Source organism: Talpa europaea (genome assembly GCF_964194135.1).
Source record: "Talpa europaea genome assembly, chromosome: 15".
In the NCBI taxonomy this organism is placed as follows: Eukaryota; Metazoa; Chordata; class Mammalia; order Eulipotyphla; family Talpidae; genus Talpa; species Talpa europaea.
Genome location: NC_140083.1, coordinates 45,763,102 through 45,782,323, shown reverse-complemented (window position 1 = coordinate 45,782,323; position 19,222 = coordinate 45,763,102). Strand labels below are relative to the sequence as shown.

The following is a 19,222-nucleotide window of genomic DNA, read 5'->3' as shown; positions in this document are numbered from 1 at the left end:
TTGCTTTGCTTTCCTAAGGTTCAGAAGGTGAAAGAAGTTGGGGAAGGAGGGCTTAAAGGGCCCCGACCTCTCACTGCATGCTTCCATCGAAGCCCAAGGCCCAACATGCTACACACTTGAAAACGTCAAACTGGAGGAGGTGGCAGTTGGGACCCAAACTGTCCCTTCAGAGTAAGTAGAGGGAAGCAATGAGTAAGATTTTTATTTCTGTTCTTTCATTGCTATTGCCTTTAATTCTCCTTTGCAGGTGACAAAATGGCCCTCTCCCCATTCCCAGGGGGGAAATGGCTGTGGATGTAGAAGAGGAAAGATGTGGTGACTGAACCAGAATCAGGACCCAGCTCCCTCACACCAGGAGGCTTTGAATGGAGACAGCTGTCCTCAAGCTGGAGGCTCCCAGGTGGGAGACCCTTCATTGCTGCTCAGTCATCTTCCCGCCTCCTCACACTCACCTGGTTGGAGACAGTTGGATCTCTAGATACCTCAGAGTGACATCCTAAGGTTGCAGCCACTTAGCTCGCGACATTGTCTGATTTGAAAAAAATAAAAGTGCATCGATATCAAACACATTTATTGAAGAATTAACTTGAGGCGGGACGATGAGTTTTCAGTGGAAAATGTGCATATCCAGCTCTCTCGGAGCTTGCATTCTGGTGGAAGTGAAAGTTGTGTCTGTACAGCAACCCCTGCCCGTCAGCGGCTGTCCCGGAGGAATGCCTGAACTCCACGGAGCAGGCAAGGGAGAGCACAGCGTTCTCAAGGGCCCTCTGGTAAACCGGCCTCTGCTCTCCGCGGACAAAATTGGATAAATCGCCCCGCAGCCAAGGAGGCGGGGGTGGGGGGCGGTGGCTTCCGAGGTGGAGTCTACCAGCGTCAAAACGGCGAAGTCGGGGCCCTAGCCAGAGCCTGCAAAGTTCAAGCCCAACGAACTCTGAGATCACCACCCCGTATCCTTCTCCGCCCCCACTTGACCGGCCAGGGCTGCAGCGGGAGCGCAGTCCCAGGGCAGCCCCGGGGAGGCTGGGGAACTCGAAGAAAGTGAACTCCGCTCAGCGGGTCCCCTCCCCCCTCCCTCCCCCAACCCCCAGTCCCACCCCCACCATGGGTTTTGCCCTGGAGCGTTTCGCTGAAGCCGTGGACCCGGATTTCGAGTGCAAGTTGTGCGGCCAGGTGCTGGAGGAGCCCCTGTGCACGCCTTGCGGCCACGTCTTCTGCGCCAGCTGCCTGCTGCCCTGGGCAGCGCGGAGGCGCCGGTGCCCGCTGCAGTGCCAGCTCCTGGCGCCGGGCGAACTGTACCGGGTGCTGCCTCTGCGCAGCCTCATCCAGAAGCTGCGCATCCATTGCGATTACCGCGCGCGCGGCTGCAGCCTCTCCGTCCCGCTGCGCGAGCTGGCCGCGCACGTCGAGCGCTGCGACTTTCGCCCTGGCCCCAGCCTCCAGGGCGGCGTCTCGGGACCCGGCGATTGCCGCCGCGGGGACGTGCCCGCGCGGGAGGGCGGCGGAGCCCCGCCGGGAGACCGCAGGGGCGCGGGCGGGGGGCTGCCGGGCGGCGGCGGCGGGAGCGGGCCGGGGCCTGGCGTCCTCGCCTGGAGGCGGCGCGAGAAGGCGCTGCTGGCGCAGCTCTGGGTGCTGCAGGGCGAGGTGCAGCTCACGGTCCGCAGGTACCAGGAGAAGTTCGCTCAGTACATGGCTCACGTCCGCAACTTCGCCAGGGACCTGGGCGGCGGCCACGGCCGGGTAAGCGCAGAGGGAATGGACGCCGGGGGAGGGTGATCGATCGGGGTGGAAATCGGAGCCGTTCTGTCTGACACTTCAGGATTCCCTGAGGTGACTTCTGTCCTGATCCTGCCACAGGGAGCGTCCGCCGGCCCTAGTCAGGGTGGCACGGCCGGCCGTTGAGGCTTTTCCTGCTTCCACTTGCATTAGATTGGGAAAGAGTTAAACGGACGCATTTCCAACTTTTCCACGGAAAAGTAGGAATTAGGAAACATCACTTTGCCACCCAGATCTTTGCTCCTCATCTTTCACCCTTCTTCCCTCTGTATTTATTATTATTATTATTATTCTTTCGCTTGTGACTGAAGCAAATCAAGAGGGGTAGGAAGCCTGGACTTCTCCGCCCTGCCAAGCCCGCCCGCCGCTGCCAGCATCCTCAGCCTTGTCAGTCCCACGCCTGGAAATATTTTTAGCTTTCGATGACTTAGTTTCTCTGCCCCACCAGGGTTGGGTGTCTATATCAGCTCAGTGCAGGGACCATTAGGGATGTGGGGCATGAAGACGACCTCAAGAGCTGAGAGATCAAGATGTGGGGTTATTATTTCATACCTGCAAAGTTCTTTTTAAATCACCCTCACCCCTAAATTAAATCCTCCCCTGCCCCTAGATCTTGTTATTTGTGGAGGCGGCGGGGGTGCGGTGGTGGTGTGACTTTCGGAGCCAAGTCTGAGCGCCGCCGTCCATCTGAGGTCAAACTAGCTCTGGGAGCCCCCAGGCAGCGGCTGTTTTTCTTCTTTTTTTGAAGCTGCTTGCTCCAGTGTGGACTGCTTGCTTTCAGACCGAATAAACAAGCCTCTTTGCAGCATCCCTTGTGAAGAGACTTGTTTATAAAGCTGTTACTTCTCTTCTGGAGGACTTCTGCTCAGTGTTTGACATTTTTGGTCGCTGCCATGGAGAGCAGGGATTTAGCAGAACTTGCACTCCATTCAAGGAACTGTTTTTATTCCTCGGCACTCCTGGGGAGGAGCAACTGAGGACTATTTCCATTTGCGACGCTTTGCACTGCCTCCAGCTCAGGCATCAAGTTTAGAAGCTTCTGCCCTGGAACCTAGAACAGACAATCCACGTTGAGCGGCTGAAAACGTTCTCCTCTGATAAATGCAAACACAAAGCTTAGCAAAAGACGAAACTATCTACCGTTCTTCCTCTATTTTACTTAGGTGCTGGTAAATTTACGAAATGGGGAGATCCAGAAAGCACAGAACTATGCCCTGTATAACCTGTATAAATTCAGGTATCAAGACCCTAGGGAAGCAGCGGTTGATGGAAAGGAGAAACACCTAGAATTCTTTGAGGGAGAAGCGCGTGCAACAAGTCAAGCTGTGGTTTTGAGAAGTGAGGAAAATTTGCCCAGTGATTTGCAAACTATCAAAAGCCTCTCTATGCTCCTAAGACATGTTTTCCCACTGCCAGTAGGGGCCGCTGTTTGCACCAACTGGAAAGCTCCCGGGCAGGTGATGATGGTTATGGTGGTGATGGATATGGAATTCTATAAATCAAAAGTAATTTCCAAATAGAAACTTCCCTTGGATAGTTAATAATATCTATCATCACGAATAAAATGGCTAGTCCGGCGCTATTTTGTCTCATATTTAAGTTGGTCTTTACTAATAAACAGGTTGTACATGTAATTCTTATTTAACTCCTATTTGGCCACCAGGAAAGGCATACACTGTTTTACTTGGCACAAATCCTATCTTTTAAAAAATTCTGCAGAAATTAGGCAAAATAAAATAAGAATAGTATTTTAGAATTTATATTACTGTTACCAACTGGATTCTGCATAACAATGGCAACCCAAACATTACTGGTGAAAGAAATATATATAAGTCACTATTTCCTAAATGCCTTAAGACATCCAAAGTGAAAATTTTACAGAGCAATAATTCTCAGATTCTTTAACTCTTTTGCAATGTTGAGGTAAAATGAAAATACTGCAGGGTTAAACTGGGAATCTGTTTCACACTACAAATGAAAATTAGATGTTGCATTAGAATAAAAGATAGCTGCAAGTATAAAAATGTAAACTCATTTAGTCATTTTAGAGAAGTTATTTTTCTCACCTGCACAGGAATAATTAACCTCCCCAATTGAACCATCTTTAATTTTGAGATTTTTTTTCTCTTTTCAAATGTTAATTTATGTGCAGCATAATATAGTGTAGCATTTTTTTTCTTTTATATTTTTATTTAGTTGGTTATCTTTTTTCTTCTAGGGTGGAGAACATAAGCCATTCATCATTGTGTTAGAAAGAGAAAATGACACCTTGGGATTCAATATAATAGGAGGGCGACCAAATCAGGTAACCCATTTTGTTAATGTATGGCTTCCTTCTGGCTTATGCAATGATAGAAGAATGCTTTCATTTGTGGATTTTTTTCATTAAGAAAAATAAGTGGTTTAATCTTTAAAATTATGCTTGTGATTAAATACCTGCATCCTTAATGCATATAGATCACTATATAAATAGACCCCCCCTTTTTTTAAGAAAAATAAAGCAAAAAGAGACTAGAACCCTTTTCTCTTGGCTATTTTTATTTTTTTTTAAAGAGAGTACACGTCACATTTTATCTACATTTTTAACCCTGTGGGAAATTTCTTAAATAAACTTCTTTCACAATAATGGGTTATGAGGATTTCTATTTCATAATATTAGGCAGTTGTATTACCTGTTTCACCTTCAATTTATTAGTCAATTTGGTCAGTTTTCAGATGCTGACACAGTTCAGGCAGCTCATAATATATGTTGAATGATCGAGGGAATAGTAAAAACAAGCTGAAGTAAGGGATCATTATTTTTACAATTACATAGAGAATAATATTGTATAATATTTTGAATATCATTGACTTCAATGATTCACCTGAGTAATACTTTCTACATTGATGCCAGTTGCTTTCAAAACACATGATATAAACTTATACTAAATACTATGTTGCAAAGTTCTTTTATATCCTTAAATGCCACATCAACTTAATTTTTTACCATAACTAGAAAAAGGTGAAGCTTTTTTTTTTAAAGCCATGTTCTTTAGTTTTCCCAATAAACTACCATGAAATTTCTGCATCCTGCCTTACAGATGTTCTCCAAATGTATGTATAGGTCAGGATGGGATGATGTATTTCCCCTTTGTGTTTAGTATGTTGAAAACCTGGCAACTAAGGCTGTTATAGTTCAGTTTCTAGAACAATTGTTATTTATTATAAAAGGTAGAAGTCTTTTCATGGTATCAGTTTTGTTTTCTTTTCTCCTAGGAATTTTTTAATGAATAATAGTTAGGCATTTCACATTTAGATAACTTTGGACATTTTTAAGAGTTCCTTAATTCATGTTAAGAAAGGCTAATTAATGAGAAATGATTTTACTTAAACTGCCATGAAGTAAAATGCCATTTAAAATTCAATGATGGGTTATTATAGGATGTTGACATTTTCCCTACATGTATTGCAATATAATTGGTGTCCTGTAACTAGCTACATATTCTATTTGTGCCCTGTTGGCTACATGTTTGAGGTTTAACTAATCATTAGGCAGATTGCAATGGGAACTGTGTAAAGATTAGCCTTGAATGAGTTTTCTTGCAGGTTAGAGTTGATCTTTTGGGATTTTCCACTTGATCAAGCTCCTAGTCTTCCCTGTGAAGAGACACAGTCAGAGCTATAGTATCAAATCTGTCACATGAGGTTAGATTATGTTTTCAAAACATGGACAGCTCTCAAACCAATTATGTAGTGAGGCTGGATATGCTTTTTCTCTTTAAGTTTATAACTTTTATTTGCTGCATCTCTTTAGAAGTAAGATGCTGTAGAAGTAATACCCTGGGAACCAGTTGAAGTCATGAGACATACTTTTCCTCAGAGCTTTGAATACTCAAACATGTGAGGTAAATAGATAATCTTGTCAGAGATAACATCATTCCTTAAAGCTTCCATCTTGCTGAATGACTAGTTGGTATTAAGTAAATTAAAATTCAGTGCCAAATCCCCAATTAAGAAAGGATGTTGCATCTATAAGGATTAGTAATGTTACATCCAGCAAATTGTCTTTTATCCACTTCAAATTTTGCTTAGATCGTTCTTTACGCTGATGACTATATTTTTTATAGAATAATCAGGAAAAAAAATCAACAGAAGGAATTTATGTGTCAAAAATTCTGGAAAATGGACCTGCTGACAGAGCCGATGGCCTGGAGATTCATGACAAAATCATTGAGGTAAGACAATGATAAAATACAAATGTGATCAATGAAAGAAATTTATTATATAGACATTTTGTATTTCCAAGCTTGCTGTTTTGCCTCGGTGTGGCATGTGTTAGAATATGTGTGTGTGTGTTGTATGTGGAACCTGTATCAATTTTTAGATATTGGGGTAAAAGAATAAATCACCTCGACTTTCCAAATATGTTAATAATCTGTCTTAATAAATTGCCTCTTCTTCTGAGCTATGAAGAGAGTTGTGTGATTATTAAAGGATTCAATTTTTATAATCTTTCTTTTTAAAAGATGATAAATCTCTGTTGAAAAACATTCTTGATGGGGAAGTATCTTTTAAACTAGTGATTAGCAAGTTGTATGTAGAGTTTGGAATGATTTTTACAAATGATTTTTCTTTGTTGAATATGGCAGACTTATTCATGGTCTTCATTTTTTTACAGAGCCCTTTTTTTCTACTAAAAGAAACTGGTGGAATGCTTCATTTTCTCTAGTGTACATTGTTGTTGCATTGTTGCATTTCAGGGTGATAAAGTAATACCTATCAGTTAGTGAACTGGGCTGAAATAATAGAATTTTGGGTCACTGTCATTTGCCATCTCAGTGCTTTCAAATTTTATGAACTAGTTGAGATGGTATTTGGTATTACTGGAAATGATTAGGTTACTTTTGTCAATGGAGTTAATCCTAATGTATTTGTAAAGGGAGAACTCGAAATTTGGGGACTTTATTTGACTCCTGTATTCTTTGAGGAAATTCCATTTATTTTAGATTATATGATCATTGGTACTTTCTTCCCATGTGCCTGTATAAACTTTTTGGTTGGAGGCTGTTTTTCTTCACTGAACTTTGAATAAACAAAGTCTTAGATCTTTATTTATCCTTTGTGTATTAACAAGCTGGGTTTGGAATTATTTGATCTAGGATAAGATTAAACAGTAAAGGGCAACCAATAATCTTCTGTTTTTGAAAAAGAATGAAAGAATTGTAATATTTAGTAGGCATTGGGAAAAAGAAAGGAGTTGTCTTTGGTTGAAAACCTGGTTTTATTGGAAGTGGTCTGTTGTATTAAGATTTTCTTCTTTCATATGTGTAGTCGAGAAAGTGCAAAACTACTTTCACTTATACCATCCAGCTTGACTATTTCCTAGTGAAAACATGACATGCTGTGCTACAGTTTATAAAGTTAGAATTTTTCTATTTTTACTCGTGTTTGTGCAATATGATTTAAAGGGCAATGTAAGTTAAACAAAAAGTAGTCCTTATTACTCTTTACCTCATCTCTAAAACATTTTGTTTTTCCAGTTGAATGGAAAATGGGCTCCTACGTCTGATATTATTAGATGGACTGATGAAGCTGAATAAATATATTCAATGAACACAGACATTCACATACATACACATAAGAAACAGTGTGTGTATTTAAAAATTAATTTATTCTAACTATGTAAAAATGTTGTGTAGGCTTCATTAAGTTTACATTAAAAGAGAGGAAGAAGATTTAATCTTTTATATTGTGATATAAAACTTTTGTTAGAAACCCATTGGTTTTGTTAAAGTATAAAGGGAATTTTATAAAAGTGAGGTTAATAAATCAAGTGCATCCAGACATCTATCTCATTGTTACTTATATATGTTAAAATAATCTCATTTAAGTCATATGCTAGAAAGCAAAGGAAATCCAAATTATAATTATAACTAGCTATAATACTGTTATTTCACCTAGATATGTATATATTAACAGTCGGTGATCAAAACTTGAAATTTGCCTCAATGATAGAAATTTGTTGATATATCTTTTATGTCAATTGTACAATGATAATGTGTATATTTTTCTTACAGTTCTGTAATGGGTTTATGTGAACATAGTTGCAATTAAGAAATGAGTTAGGTGATGTACATATTTCTGGAATGTTGGCTAAATAACATGAAATTCTTGAAGGTAGATTATTAGAAATAAATCTCTCACTTTCAGCTGACAGTGATCCCATCAGTATTTTAGAATGAATAGATATTTGTGTGACTACATTTAATGTATATTTAAACAAGAAAGCATATTTGTTCTTATACATATATGTGTGTTATGAAAGATTCCTGTGTGTTAGTAAAAGTTAGAAATATTTGACACTTGTCAATATTTTTAGTTCACCTGCCATTAAGGTACCAATAAATTTTAAATACTTCTCAGTAGAAAAACTGATAAGAGATATATTAGTTAAATGTATATATACATAGAAGGCTTTTAAAAAAGCCATTTTCTTTCCTTTCATTTTTGTGCTCAATGGTTTATTGAACAAATATGATGGATTATTCATTTCAATTTTTGAATTTCAAATGGCCATGCTAATTTAAACCTGGTGCAACAAATAAATTTGTTAGCCATGTTTAGTGTACCAATAATTCACATATTATGAAACCTACCCTCATGACCTAACAGCCTCAGTACGATACACAGTATTACTAAATGCTTTGTACTCCATGATATGTGATTGAAATAAAAGACAGAAACTCTAAGAAATCTTTTTTTTATTTATAGTCCTGATATGCTGAAAAATATGTTGTCTAGTAAATTACATAAAGCATATATTACAAAAAGATTATGAATTGTTCTTATAAAAATTTCTTAGATCATTCATTTGAATTCCAAAGTGAATCTATGAAGTTTGTTCCCACAGATGGTTAGAGATTTTTACTAATTCTGATCAAAATATTAGATATAATAATTTTTCCAACATTCAACAAAGACCAACAAAACCAAAAGTAGTATTATTTTTTATTATTCTGTATTCCACCAAAGTTAATCAAATTCAAGAATCTTAATTTAAAAAATTACCCTCAGGATAAATCCAAGTCATTTTGTACAAAATACAGGGCAAACTGATCTTTGAAGTTAGTGTCCATGAGCAACCATGTTGATCAATTTCTAGATGTTTATTCTAGAATGTTCTGGATGTTTACATCTGTGGATAAATTTGTTAATATTGTGTGTAGAAAGGAAATCAGTTATGATATTTGAGTGGTAGCATAAGGTGTTAACCTATCACTGGAGACTAAACAGAAGAAGAGCATGTTAAAGGTTATTCAGATAGACCAAAGATAATTAACTAGAGTGTATACCTGGATAAAAGCACCTTTTGCAGGCTATTTTCCACCCTTTCAAGACATGAAGGAACCACAGAAGGTCCTAGACACCATCAGAGACTTGGGCACAGCCCATAACATGGCAGTGTTAGGATATTGGAGGGGCATATGAGACGGAGTTGAAAATCAAAGCTCTCTGCAGTTGTCAGCTTCTGGTCTTCTGTTATTAATTCTATGATTCTGATGGCAGGCAATACACCATAGTCCAGAGTGGGAATGTGAATGAGAGGGTGAATTGTGGATCATGTGGCTCTTGAGCCACACTTTCTTTTCCCTTCCTGTTCCTAGTCTCTTTGTGATCTGCAATACACCTTAGCTCATCTGGACACTGAAGTGTGGGGGTGGTGAGTATGTGAAGTCTCTGAGAAGTGAGGAGCAGAAAATAGAGTTTTGTTCAGTGTCTATACTGAAATCTTTTCTATTTATTTAGTTTGAAGATGACGTGCAGTATAATAGGTATTTTCATACACTCTTTGAAACAGTTCTCCCATTGAACTAGGTCAGTGTATTAGTCCTTTCTGTAAAGTGCTTAGCTTATCAGTAGCAGGAAGGACTTCACAAATGCACCATCTCAGCCAGACCTTCTTAACTATTCCAGACAGACAACTACACTTTGCTTTAGTTGCATGATGTTATACCTCCTGCATGTCCTGTCATTACTCTCTGCACCAATAATGTAAAAATCTTCTGTGGTTGTTATGTTTATTTGCCTTAGGCCTGCACAGTTAGATTAGAGCTGTTAACACAGGAAGTTAAATGCAAATCAAAGATAAACATTTAGGACAGCTATTGAATCATATTGACAGTGTGCTACCTCTCAGGGGCTGGGGGCACAGAGCACCTCAAAAAGCAGCCAGAGCCGCTAATTTGCATATGGAAAAGAAGCATCCACACATTTTGTAGGTCATTAGTAAATCTGGTGGGCTGTTAGTTTTGTTTTTGGCAAATTGCTGATTAATTCAGACATATCACTGAACGCTGATAAAATATCATCCCACATGGTAAAAGTGTATTTTACTATTCAAATAACAGACTGATTATCTGAATTAAGAAAGACCTAAAAATAATCATGTTAGTGCAAGTAAAGAATTGCATTTAATGAGATTAGTAATTATGATTAAATGCTATTTAGATTGTGTGTAGCTTTAACATCATGATATAGCTATCTTTATATAATTGTCTATTTTAGTGTGTCTTGAAATGCAGTGTGATGCAGTGGGAAGAGTATGCATTTTGAAATTAAGGAGACTTGACTAAGAACTTAAGATGATTCCTGTCCGTCTTTAAACTTGTGATCTTGAATAAGTCAGTTGTGCCTCAGTTTCTCTACCATTGTAGTTAATACATATACGAAGGGCCAGGCCCAGGGCAGATCAAGGAACCCACTATTGTGAGCTTGATGTGGTTCATGCAGCTTTGGCAGATAGTTTGTTGTCCAGGCACAGAGACAGGAAGCCATGTTTTTCTTCCCCTTCTTACATAATCCACATCACCTCCCAAATTCCGTCATACCGATTTACTTAGACACCAGAGTTGAGGTGATTAGAGGTGGAAAGTTTGGAATTGTGCATTTTCACATAGTCACGTGGACCCTCAGCTGCAAGAAAAGCTGTGGGTCAAAGCTGAATCACTGTGTATGCATGATGTCATTCTGTCATTCAACAGGCATTTGCTAATTACCCTTATGTGCCAGGCGGTATGCTCTGTTATGGAAATAAAGATCTATAAGCCTCTCTCTCTGCCCGTGTGGTGTCTGGGTCCTGCATTCCTGTACAAAGGAAGTCAGACTGCAGGAAGATGCTTCTCCCATTGGTCAGAACATAAAAGGATGTAACTGTCTTCATGCAGGAGAATGAAGCTGTGGGTTTGTTTTCATTTTCCGGTTCTCCCAGGAGTTGTTCAATTCCTTTTTAGAACTTATGAAATGGGGTTTGTAACATAGTGGGATTTGTGGAAGAAAGTGCCCTGGCTTCCTAGCTTTGCATTTGGCGTTGGTCTGGAATTTGTGCTGGGTGATCTTGTGAAGATTTCTCAAGTTTTCTTATTTTCAGTTTCTCGCCTGTAACTCTAAGGGTAAGAACAGCTAAACTTTCAAATCTTCTATGATGTGATTGTAGTGTTTTCCCACTTTACTGAGTGTCCATTATTAATAAATGCAGTTTTATTTCCACTTACAAAAGACAGTATGGCTAGGACTTCAAACTACTGAGTTTTAGTATGTTAAGCAATGTTTCCTCTCTTTTATAATTGTATATGTACTCAACTTAACTTTGAATGCTAAACTCAGGGAAAGGACACAGAGCCTCCACATGGAACTGCACAGGTTTCCTGGGTACCTAATGCAGGTGGCATTTCCATTACAAATTCATCATTGTATGTATGCATCAAAACTCAACAAATCCTTGAAAGAATCAGCAAGATTTATTTTAAAACAAGACTCATTGGTTTCTGGTAAAGTTTCAAAGCATACCATATCTACTTTACTTTACTTTTTTCCTTCAACATCTTAGCCATCTGGAGTCTTCTTTCTCACATTATTTCTCTGCACTATTTGTTTTTAAGAATGAATGTCTATAAATTCACTTATAACACCGATAATTGAATGATGAAAGCTTACCCCAGGGCATATGAACTGGAAGTAATGCCTTAAGGATTGTCAGCCTTGCACCTTTGCACCTTGACTAACACGGAAACTTCTGACTGAAAGCTCCCTTTACCACTTGCACCTCAAATTCCTGCTACTGTCAGAGGTTATTTTTTTCTTTTCCTCCTTTTTTTTTATTTTAAATCTATTTATTTTTATGCAAGAACCAGGGTAGGCCAGATGTGCGGGAGGGTGAGAAGATTCACCAGAGACAGAGTGGGGAGCAGAGCAGGCAGACTGACGAAATACACTGCTGAGGGAAGCAGCGGGTGAGACAGGAGAGATCTGCTTCGCCATGTGGGATTCTTGCCTGCCAGGATCAAACCTGCTCTGCAGAGGCTGCGGACAGCTTCACAGTGCAGCGTGCAGCGCTCAACTGTCTGCACCACCAGGGAGGCCCTTTTTCTCCTTTGTTTATAGTTCCTCATTAGTCAATAGGAAACAATAAAAATTTATTAAGGAAATAATGGAACTGGGGCCTCCCTGGTGGCCTAGGGGTTAAGTCTCAGGGCTATCACTGCCATGGCTTGAGTTCAATTCCCAGCCAGGGAGCTGACCCACACAGGGTGCAGCAGACCTCTCCTGTCTCACCCCCTGCTCCCCTCAGCAATGTATTTCAGTGGATCCGCCCCCACTGCTCCCCACTCTGTCTCTGGTGAATCCTCTCACCCCCCACACCTCTGGCATATACCCCAGCACTTCTTTGCCAAAAAAAAAAGGAAATTCAAAAGCTTTACTTTGTTTCCTTCCATTTTTTTTTTTAATCTTCTACTGCAGTCATGTGAAACTTCTCTTTCTTATCTTTAGGCCTCTCTGCTTTTATCCATTTTTTCCTTTCTATCTGAGGTTCTCACCCTGCCCCACATCTGTTCTTTAGGTGGACATTTCTGAGCGATCTTCAAAAATCCTGCACTCCCTGAAGCCCTTCACAATCCACCAAGTGAAGTGACTCTTTTATCTCTCTGGCCAATGGGTTTCAGTGCCTCCCCCTCTCCTATGCCATGCCGTGCATTTACTCTTTGCCCCCATAAATGCAAGGTTTAATGCTTTACTGGCCTTAATATTTTCATCGTGCTTCCTCTCAACTTTGTAAACTATAAGCAGGGTGCTAACTTTATTTGAATGATAAAATAAATAAGTGGATGAACTTTGAGCTCAAGATTTTAGTTTAGATCCAAGAGGTTGTCAGGTGCTATAAGGGCAGACCTCAAGGCTCTCCCTGCCACATACTATTCCTTCTCATTCCATCCAGAAGTTGAAAGACTTATTGTTTTTTACATTTCAAGATCTGTAAGATCTGGTTACAATGGATTGAAGCATTTCTCTATACTGTTTTTCTTTTTTTTTTCACTGTAAATTAAAAAATCCAAAGTCCACAATGCAATCTGAGTATGTAAATGCTTAAGTTGGGTTTGAAAACATGTGTGTTTGCCTTCATCCTAATGTAGAATTTTCATTGTTGAATTCTAACAACTTTGGTAAAACTGACTGAATTCACATGTTTGCCTGCAAAGCACATTTGCAGAAAATCACAGTGGACAGAACATGGATTTGAACAAAAACATGATTAACCACAGAGGAAGTGAAAAGATGAAAGATGTTTTCAGAGTTTCCAAGCTTTGTAAATGGTTTGGTGAAAAGACAAAGCTAGAGGCTTCCTAGAGTACTGAGGAGTGGCTGGGAGGCTCTTTGAAGTTCTCTTGATGGGACCCTGGTGGAATAATTAACAGAAGCCCCAGCTGGGAGGAGCCCCAGCTCTAAGCTTAGAGATAAGCTTGGTGCTTGCAACTTGTTAAGGCAACTAGAGAAGGTTGTGCTTTTGTAGAATACATGCTATTGTAGTCCTAGCAGAGTCTAGTGTATAGACATCAACACAAAGTTCTCCGTTCTTTTTTTAAAGATTGTACTTTGCAGTGCAGTGAGAAAGTGTCACACAAGGAGAAAAGAGCAACTAACATGAGTTGGATGGATTTGATGCTTGACCTTAATCCTATGAATTATTATGGCCACATCACAGTTCAATGTTATGGACAGTACCTTTAGTCAGCTTCCCTCCTCTTTTCTTAGTTAACAGAAGTGATTTATTGTCATTTTCAAATAAAATTTTCCACAAAGAATAGCCATTATTCATCTTATGGTTTCAAATATTTTAAACAATTCTGCATTTCTACAAAACATTTAGGAATAAATCTTCAACTCATAAAATTAGATGAACCATTGAATATGGTGCTCCCTTCATAGGGAAATGGTTATTTTTCATAACACAGAATAAAATTTAGCATCAAATAGCTGGAAAAATATATCAGGTTAGATTAAACATTTTAAGATATTTATGTGAAATTAGGTAATTTGGTATTTTGCTCATATAATCTATAGTATTGACATTAAAGGAACAAAAATTTACTTTTATGAAGTCATATTTAGAAAAGTTAGTTAGTAAAAGTGTTAGTCATATAAAAGATAACCATTTCTCTACTCTCTTTTTATGAGTTTGTGTTACTATTTTAGATTCCACCTATGAGTAATGGCATACAAGCGATACCATGTAGTAATTGTCTTTGCCTTATTTCATTTCATATGATTTCATTATAATGCCATGTTGTCATAGGATTTCCTACTTTTTATGGCTGAATAATATTCCAGTGGGATGTATACATGTATGTGCACATGCGCATGTACATGTATCTTTATCTAACCATCTGTTGATAGATACATACATCGTTTCTCTATCTTTCTTATTATGAACAATGCTGTAGTGAATGCAGTGGTGCAGATATGTTTTTCATATCCTATTTTCATTTCCATACTATTTCCATAGAGACTGTACCCATTTACATTCCCACTGACAGTACACAAAGGTTCCCTTTTTTCCACATCCTGACACCTCTTGCTCTCTCTTTCCTTGTTGATGAGAGCCTCTAAACTGGTATAAGGTGAAATCTCATTTGGGGTTTTAATTTGCATTTTCCTGATGATAGTGATGTTAAGCAGCTTTTCACTTACTTGTTGATATGGATGTCTTTAGAAAAATGTCCCATTTAGTTTCTCTGCCTGTTTACTTTTTTTTTGGCAGGGTTGGGTGGGAGGATGGTGATGTTACTATTCTTTTGGTAAACCCCATTTCAGATTAAGTGATTGATGAATATTTTTTCCCATTGCAAATGTTGCCATTTCTTTTTTTTGGTGGTTTGATTTGTTAAGGTTATGCAGAAACTTATTTCAATGTGGCCCCACCTGTTTATGTTACCTTTTGTTGCCTTTCATTGTTGTCAAATAATAAAACATCATTGCCAAGACCCATGGCAAGAAGCTTACTCTTTTTTTTTTCCTAGAATTTTATGGCTTCAGGTGTTACATTCAAGTCTTTAATTCATTTTGATGATTTTTGGGTTTGATATAAGATAGGGATCCAGTTTCATTCATGTGACTGTCTAGTTTCCCCAACATCATTAATCGAAGAGATTTTATTTCCCATTCATTAATCAAAGAGATTTTATTTCCCATTGTATATTCCTGACTCCTTTGTTGTGAATTAATTGGGCACATATGCCTGGGTTCATTTCTACATTCTTTATTCTGTTCTGTTCACTTAGGTGTTTTTTTTTTTTTTTAATCAATACTATATGTCGGACTATTATAGCTTTGTAATATTTAAAATCAGGACATGTAATATCTTCAAATTTGTTTTATTTTTTAATATTTCTTTGTCTATTCACAGATTATTTTAGGAATTATTTTCTATTTTGGTGAAAAATGTCTTTGGAGTTTGGAAGGGATTGCATTGAATCTGTGGATTGCTGTTGGTAGTATGGATACTTTAACAATGTTAATTCCTGCAAGGCTTAAGCATGGAATGTATTTCCAATTACTTGAGTTCTCAAATTTTTTCATCAATGTCTTATATTTTCAGTGAGCATATCTTTGACTTCCTTGGTTAAATTTATTTCTAGATGTTATTTTTGATGTGAAGATGTGAATGTAAATGGGATTCTTTTTTTTTTTAAACATTTATTTATCTATTTATACAAGCACTGGGAACAGTCAGAAGCTTGGGAGGGTGAGAGAATTCATCAGTCAGAGCGGGGAATAGAACAGGCAGACTGACGAAATACACTGCTGAGGGGAGCAGTGGGCGTGGCAGGAGAGGTCTGTCGCGCCATGTGGGACCCTCGCTGGCCGGCTGGGGATAGAACCGGTGCTGCAGAGGCTGTGGGCAGCTTTACAGCCCAGCGCTCAACCACTGCTCCACCAGGGGATGCCTGGAATTATTTCTTAATTTCAGTTTTTGATAGTTTGTTGTTTGAATATAAAACTGAGTTTTTGTATTTGATTTTGGGGTGGGAAAATAAAGAGAAGTTGATAAAAGGGTACAAATTTTCATCTTTAATATGTATTTAACAATGTGTAATGACTGTAGTGGACAACACATATGAGATCAATGAAAATTGCTAAGAGAAAATGTAACTTTTTTTTTCAAGATTTTATTTATTTTTGCATAGAAGGACTGGATGTAGGCTAGAGGTGGGAGGGTGAGAGGATTCACCAGAGACAGAGTGGGAGCAGAACATGTAGATGAACTGAAATATACTGCTAAGGGGAGCAGCAGGTGAGACAGGAGAGGTCTGCTGTACCCTATATGGGTCATCTCCCTGGCCAGGGATTGGACTCAGGCCATAGCAATGATAGCGCTGTGACTTAACTGCTAGGCCACCAGGGGGGCCCAAGAGAATGTAACTTACATTTTTTCACCATATTAAGGAAAAAAATATGTATGTGATATGATATTAATTATCCAGATGGTGGAAGTTCTTAAGTTTTTTCACAGTGTATATCTATGCATGTATGTCAAACCACTACAAAGTGCACTTTAAATATCTTACAATTTAATTTATGATGATGCTTTAGTAAAGTGAAAATAAAAGATAATCCATTGGAATCCAGTGGAATTTACTATACCCTCAATTATATACAGTGTTGTAAACTAATGCTACTGCAATTAAAAAAAAGCATTATGGGAAAAAAAGAAATTTGCTGCAAACATGATAATTTACTAAATAAATAAGTATGCATTGGAGTGAAAATAGGCTCTTTTGCTCGAAATAAAAAAATGCTTTTTAGCAATTGTATATACCTCAAAAGCTTTTACTCAAGACAAGGAGACAGGTACACATTAAAAACAAACCAACCAAATAAAAACCACATAGTGAATGAGTGGCACAGAGGAATTACCATGACATTTCTGTTTGATAATGACCAAACAGGACATTTAATAATATAGGAGGCCTCCCTGGTGACCTAGGGGTAAGTGTCAGTGCTATCACCTCTATGTCCTGAGTTGTTTCCCCTGCAAGGGAACTGACCCACATGGCATAGACCTCTCCTCTCTCGCCCGGTGCTCCCCTCAGCAGTGTATTTCAGTAGATCTGCCTTTTGTGCTCCCCACTCTGTCTCTGGTGGGTCCTCTGACCCCCTATACCTCTGGCCTCAGTTCTTCAAACACAAAAAAATAGTTCTGAACATTATCATATGCATTTTTTGGTGAATATATGCATACATTTCCGATAGATACATGGAGGTACAGCCCCACACCCCAGGAGTCCATTTGTATATTTGTGGGACATGCACATATTCTGCTTCAGTAATTAGTGCCAGATTATTTTAAATGATCGTGGGAATTTACATTCTTACCAGTAGGGTAGAGTCTAATTACTTCATGTACTAAAGAGGACTTGGTATTTTGTGTCTTTTTTTTATTATTATTATTATTATTTAAGTCACCTTGCAAAGTGGAGTATGCAGAGCTCCTTGATGACTTCTTTGTAAAGTAGCTATATGTGGCACAATAAATGCAGAAATCGTACCCTTTTATGTGCTTTCAATATCTAGCATACTGCCCGGGACACAGTGGGCACTCAGTTGTTTGATAAACTTGTACTCTTTAGTACAAGAATAGGATCTCCTGGTGGCCTAGGGTATAAGTCTCAGCGCTTTCAGCCCTGCAGCCTGAATTCTATCGCCAGTCAGGGAGCTGACCCACATAGGGCTCATCAGACCTCTCTTGTCTTGCCCGCTGCTCCCCTCAGCAGTGTATTTCAGTCAATCATTTGTTCTGCTCCCCACTTTCTCTCTGGTGAATCTTCTAACCCTCTGCGCCTCTGACCTACACCCCAGTTCTTCTACACACAAAATAAATAAATAAATAAATAAATAAATAAATAAATAAATAAATAAGAGTACAGGAATAAAACAAATCCAGCATTGCTGTTAACTCTATGCTTGACATATATGAGGTGTGCAATAAATATGTACTAAATGGATGCAAAAGTTTTGCTAAGTTTCTTTTAAACACATCATCTCTTGTAAAGTAATTATATGCTTCTGATCTCCCAAGTTTCTCCAGAAGTAATTCTGTGTTTCTTTTGACTTATTGAATTTCATCATCTTGGCATGATCAGTTTTTAATATTACTCCTTTTGTTGGACTGCCACACTGTTTATGTATCCTTCACACTTCTTTGTTATAGTGTCACAAAGATTAATATGATCCCTGAACAAATGCCTTTGTCTTCCATGCACAGTTACAAACCCTTTCACCCTCCTGAATGTGTGGGTGTGACTTTTTTAGAGGCATAATTCTTTCCAACAGATAAGAATGATCAAAGAATTTTTTTTTAACTGAGATTTCTCTTAGAGGATGTTTATTTTTGTAACACAGAACTTTACAATGCATATCTCCTCTTAGAGAGGTATACTTTTTCTTTAGATTCAAACTACAACTCCAGTAATATCAGCTCCTACTGACTCAGAATTAGGTCATCAAGGCATAACAAGTCAGCCAGCACTAAGATAAAGGGTAAACACTTGGTAAGAGAGACTCTCAGAACTGAAAGAATCTGTTGGCTCACAACTATTATGCAAGTAAACAATTGACTTTCATTGTTTATTTTGCTTTTGTTTCCCTCCCTGCTGGATTTTAGCCCCTAAGGCTGATGTCAAGGAGTATATAACCTACATTTTCTTCTATGTATTTTATGTTTTCAAGTCTTTCTTTCAATTCATTAATTAATTTTGAATCATTTTTTTTGTGTATGGTGTTAGATACTGGCTTTTCAATTTTCCCAGCACCATTTATTGAAGAGATTTTCCATGCTTCATTGTAAGCTCCTGACTCCTCTGATGTAAATTAGTTTTTTATATGTGTGTGATTTTATTTCTGTATTCCCAATTTGTCCTGTAGATTTCTGTGTTTGTTTTTACATACACAACATTAATTACAATATTAACCCATTTTACTCTTTATCAGAAAGTTCAAAGAAATACACTATTCATTTTATCCTTTTTGTACAATTTAGAGTTTGTAATAACTTCCATTGTTAAAAAATCTTAAAACAGCTAGTAGAAAAAGTTACAGATAGTTTGATCATTCTTAGTTCTTTGTAAATTTTAAGCCT

The 19,222-nt window shown here is 38.5% G+C and overlaps 1 protein-coding gene across 1 annotated transcript in view; it reads left to right on the top strand.

The window, feature by feature from the left end:
* Nucleotides 1–1,101: 1,101 nt before the first annotated feature.
* PDZRN4 (PDZ domain containing ring finger 4) overlaps nt 1,102–19,222 on the top strand; it is a gene marked incomplete at both ends in the record, with an annotated part of 382,893 nt that continues 364,772 nt past the window's right edge. The window contains 3 exons of the mRNA XM_084255237.1: nt 1,102–1,737; nt 3,992–4,078; nt 5,880–5,987. Coding sequence (XP_084111363.1) covers nt 1,102–1,737; nt 3,992–4,078; nt 5,880–5,987 — 831 coding nt within the window. The remainder of the gene's footprint in view (nt 1,738–3,991; nt 4,079–5,879; nt 5,988–19,222) is intronic.